The 4,867-nt window shown below is 40.9% G+C and overlaps 1 protein-coding gene across 1 annotated transcript in view; it reads right to left on the reverse strand.

The window, feature by feature from the left end:
- Positions 1–1,226: 1,226 nt before the first annotated feature.
- The window catches only part of LOC106883241 (uncharacterized), a 10,549-nt gene continuing 6,908 nt past the window's right edge, over positions 1,227–4,867 (reverse strand). The window contains exon 3 of the mRNA XM_014934174.2: positions 1,227–3,855. Within this exon, the coding sequence (XP_014789660.2) occupies positions 2,257–3,855 (1,599 nt within the window). The 3' untranslated portion in view covers positions 1,227–2,256. The remainder of the gene's footprint in view (positions 3,856–4,867) is intronic.

Genomic DNA, 4,867 nt, shown 5'->3' on the forward strand with positions numbered 1-4,867 from the left:
TGTCTCCAATCCAGCCTGGCCCACCTCTACAAAAAAGTCATACAGATATTTATTTCTCAATGTCTCTCTTACATTATACAGTGATTTTTTTTTTTCTGGTTTGTCATTCATTACTTTTTTTTTTTTCTCTCTTTCCTTGAGTGAGTGGTTTTCTCACCGAACACTAAGGCATTATTGTTCACTGTATCGCGGGGTTCGAATTTCATCCCTGTGGGTTTTTATTTATTTATTTATACATATTTTCTCTTCATGCTATTGCTTGTTTATATTGTTGTCTTTTCTTTTTTGTTTCGGAAATATATTTAATTTTTGTATTGATAAAAATTTTCAGGGGAAATGAAACAGAATATGAAATATTGTAATTTTTTAAAAATAACTTTGGAAAACGAGAAAAAAAAATTCCTTCTCAAGGTGTAAAAAGTAAAAAAAAAAAAAAAGGTTTCTATTTTCATTTAAACTTGTGTTATGTATTTTTTAAAAATAACTTATTATTATTATTATTATTATTATTATTGTTGTTGTTGTTGTTGTTGTTGTGGAGGCACAATGGCCCAGTGGTTAGGGCAGCGGCAAAGGATCGCGGTTTCGATTCCCAGACCGGGCGTTGTGAGTGTTTATTGAGCGAAAACACCTAAAGCTCCCCGAGGCTCCGGCAGGGGATGGTGGCGAACCCTGCTGTACTCTTCCACCACAACTTTCTCTCACTCTTACTTCCTGTTTCTGCTGTGCCTGTAATTCAAAGGGTCGGCCTTGTCACACTCTGTGTCACGCTGAATATTCCCGAGAACTACGTTAAGGGTACACGTGTCTGTGGAGTGCTCAGCCACTTGCACATTAATTTCACGAGCAGGCTGTTCCGTTGATCGGATCAACTGGAACCCTCGACGTCGTAAGCGTGGCCATCCACGTTCGATTAATAGTTGTTTGAAATTCTACCAAATATTCATGCTACCCAAATGATGGTTTAATATCCTATTTATTGGGGGTACAGTCACCTTGATAGTAAATAGATTCTACGTCATAGGTACTGCACAACTCGCTGTCAATGCATACCACATACCACAATGTGTAGAGTCTACTTGGCTGTAAATAGATACCATGAGACAAGTACCGTCAATTGGTACCATGTGGTGTGTACAGTCCACCTGGTTCTCTATAGGTACCAAGCAGTTGGTACAGGTCAATCCACCCGGTTGTTGATAAGCACAGATGTCAGAATGGCCAAGAAAATTGTATAAATTGTTTATTTCCAATAAATAAATGCACAAAAACATATATAAATATACAAAATATATATTAAAATAATTAAATCTCACCAGGAATTGAAACCCAACCTTCTGGCTCGCGTTTGAAGATATATAGCATTTAATGTGATGTGGATGCTTCTCTGGTTGGATGGATGCTTGGACGGATAAATGGATAGAGAGATAGGTATTTCTCGCTCTCTCTCTCTCTCTTGAGTGTGGCCATGCTGGAGCATAACAATGGACAATTTTAGTTAAAAAAATCGATCCCAGTACTTATATATATATATATAAGTACTTATTCTATCGGTCTCTTTTGCCGAACCGCTAAGTTACGGGGACGTAAACACACCAGCATCAGTTGTCAAGTGATGTTGGGGGACAAACACAGACACACAAACACATACATATACATACATATATATATACATATATACGACAGGCTTCTTTCAGTTTCCGTCTACCAAATCCACTCACAAGGCTTTGGTCGGCCCGAGGCTATAGTAGAAGACACTTGCCCAAGGTGCCATGCAGTGGGACTGAACCCGGAACCATGTGGTTGGTAAGCAAGCTACTTACCACACAGCCACTCCTACGCCTATATTGTAGAGCCTGATAATTATCTTATCAGGCTCTTTTCCCAAACTGCTAAGTTATGGTGATGTAAACACACCAACACCGGTTGTCAAGTGGTGGTGGTGGTAGTGGAGGACAAGCACAATGACACACACACACACACACACACACACACATATATATATGACAGGTTTCTTTCAGTTTCAGCCGACCAAATCCACTCACAAGGCTTTGGTTGGCCTCAGGATATAGTAGAACACTCTTGTCTGCACGACCTTGCTGTTCAGCAAAAGGGAACTGATAGAATAAAACAAAAAGAAAGGAAACGAAGAACTGGGAATTGATTTTTTCTTTTTGCTAAATCCCTTCAAAGCGATGCCCCAGCATGGCCACAATTCAATTTGTGCACGTGTGAGTGCATTTCTTTGTGCATGATTTATTTCCACGGTGGGGCTCGATCTATCAACTCCTGCTCTCCGTAGACCAGTTCAGCTGAAGTGTGTTCATGCAGGTAAATACTGAATTTGGTTTCCTGGCACATGCTGTACTGATTGGCTGCTAACGAAGGGGAACAGCTCTTGCTGTGGTAGATATGTACAAGTCCTGGGTCCGGTGCTCGAAACACCTCCATGTTTTTATTGATGCAAGTTTCATACAATTTCAAATCTTCCAACCCCCAGCCCTTGATCTTTAGATCATAACCCCCCACCGACAGGAAGTCACTTTTGTAAATGGACGCCATACCGTAACCGTAGAAGCGCCAGAAGCCGTCGTCGGGTCGGAAGCGAAATGGGGCGCACAGGGCAGGGTACCTCGGATCGCATTTGTCGGCTGACGCGTATTGACTGAAGTAGATTGGGAAATACGCTCGCTGGTGCCTGACCGTGAATTGTCTGACACGGGCGAGAAACGAACTCGTGAACACCATATCGATGTCCATGAACGACAAGATGACGTCGTCATGCTCGACAAGACTGACTCCGATCTGCAGGGCTTCGGCTCGGGAAAACGTCGTTCTTCTAAACACCGAGCGGATAGAAACATGCGGATACTCCAATTGTAGTTGGTTGATGAACGTTATTTTGTCGTTGTTTCCTGCCTGAATAAATATGATGAATATGAAACTGATGTTTGTGTCGTTGGCAAGAACTGGGCGTAACATTGCATGGAAACGGTTAAAAGCGTCATCTCGTCCAGCCACCGGTACTATAATGCTGATGTGTTCACTGGTCAATGATGATGAATATGATGAGGACGATGAAAAAAATGTCTGATCGCTCCAGTTCGAGAACTCGGTCACTTGAAGTTGACGGAATTTTTCAGCTGTCAAAAACATCAAATTGGCTAGTTTCCTGTCCGTCACTGCTGCCATAATGTTCCTACCCCTGTCACTGCTGTTGTTGTTGTTGTTGTTGTTGTTGTTGGTGGTGGTGTTTTTACTTACCGTCATGTTACTGCTGGAGGCGATAACATTCACAAAATGCCACACTCCGAACAGCGGTGAGAAGTGTTGGTAAGAGTGATGGAACTTGACGCTCTCCAGAAAAGGAGACATGAAATTCAGTTCGTGAAACAAATTATTCAAAGAATCCTCTAGAAGTCTCAAAGTGCCTTTGAAAAACAATTTCTGCACTGGTGATTTATGTATGTTATAGGTTGTGTAGATGTAGCGGTCGTTTGTGTACTTCCAATGGGTATCGTCATCCAGAAAGCTTTCAGATACAGCTGCTGTCTGATTTCTGCTCCAATATCGGTTCCAGGTGTCAAACTGTTTCTGATAGTCGTATCTAAGAGACTTGCCATGAGTTAAGAATGAAACCATTTTACTCGTGGCAAACACTTCGGAGCGTAGATAGGCACTCCTTGACATTAGTTCCCGCAGATGTTGTTGTTTGAAGTACAAATAGAGTTCTTGGAAAGCAGGTCGAGGACCCTGGCGGGATATCACATCCGTCAACTTCAGGTTTTCCATCTGACGATTTCCCAGAGATTCTTTCCATTGGCAGGTGTGTCCTATGTCTCGTTGACCATTCACCTGTAATTAGAGGAAGAAGACAATTAACAAGAATAAAAAAAGACATTTCATCATTATCATCATCATCATCATCATCATCATCATCACCATCCTTTAACGTCCGTTTTCCATGTTGGCATGGGTTAGATGGTTCGACAGGGGTTAGAAAGCAAGGGGGCAGCACTAGGTTCCAGTCTGATTTAACTTGGTCCCTACGGCTGGATGCCCTTCCTAACACCAACCACTTTACAATGTGTGCCAGGTGCTTTTCAGGTGGCACCAACATGAGTCTTATTACAAGTCACTGGCATGAGTGTCTTTTCGTGGCACCGACACAAGAATTCCCAGATCAATCCTCTCCACCAGAGGACGTAGCTTTAACAATTCTATGAGAAACACGAGTCTTCTTGAGCACAGCAAGGAGCCAGGCATACAATATATATATATATATATATATATATATATATATATATATATATATATATATATATATATATATATATACACATATATATGTAGACACACATATATACACACACACAAACACATATCCATCTATGTATATAAAAAAAACATTTATCAGAGAACAAACAAATTCAGCGTGATACAGTGTGACGGTATGTACATATATGTTTGTATATATGCATATATATATATAATTTTTTTAAAGGCGGTGCTCCAGCATGGCCACAGTCAAATGACCGAAAAAGTAAAAGAGTATATATTTATACATGTATACACACACACACACATATATATATATACACATAAACGACGGGTTTCTCTCAGTTTCCATCTACCAAATCCACTCACAAGGCCTTGGTCTGCCTGAGGCTATAGTAGAAGACACTTGCCCAAGGTGCCACGCAGTGTGACTCAACCCGAAACCATATGGTTTGGAAGCAAGCTTCTTACCACACAGCCACTCCTGCGCCTACATATATGTATGTATATACATGTATATATATAGATATACATCTCTGAAATTCGAGAACTACCCAACCGATTTTATTCAAATTGCATATATACGTTA

Source organism: Octopus bimaculoides, chromosome 29 (genome assembly GCF_046866305.1).
Source record: "Octopus bimaculoides isolate indiv1 chromosome 29, ASM4686630v1, whole genome shotgun sequence".
NCBI lineage: Eukaryota > Metazoa > Mollusca > Cephalopoda > Octopoda > Octopodidae > Octopus > Octopus bimaculoides.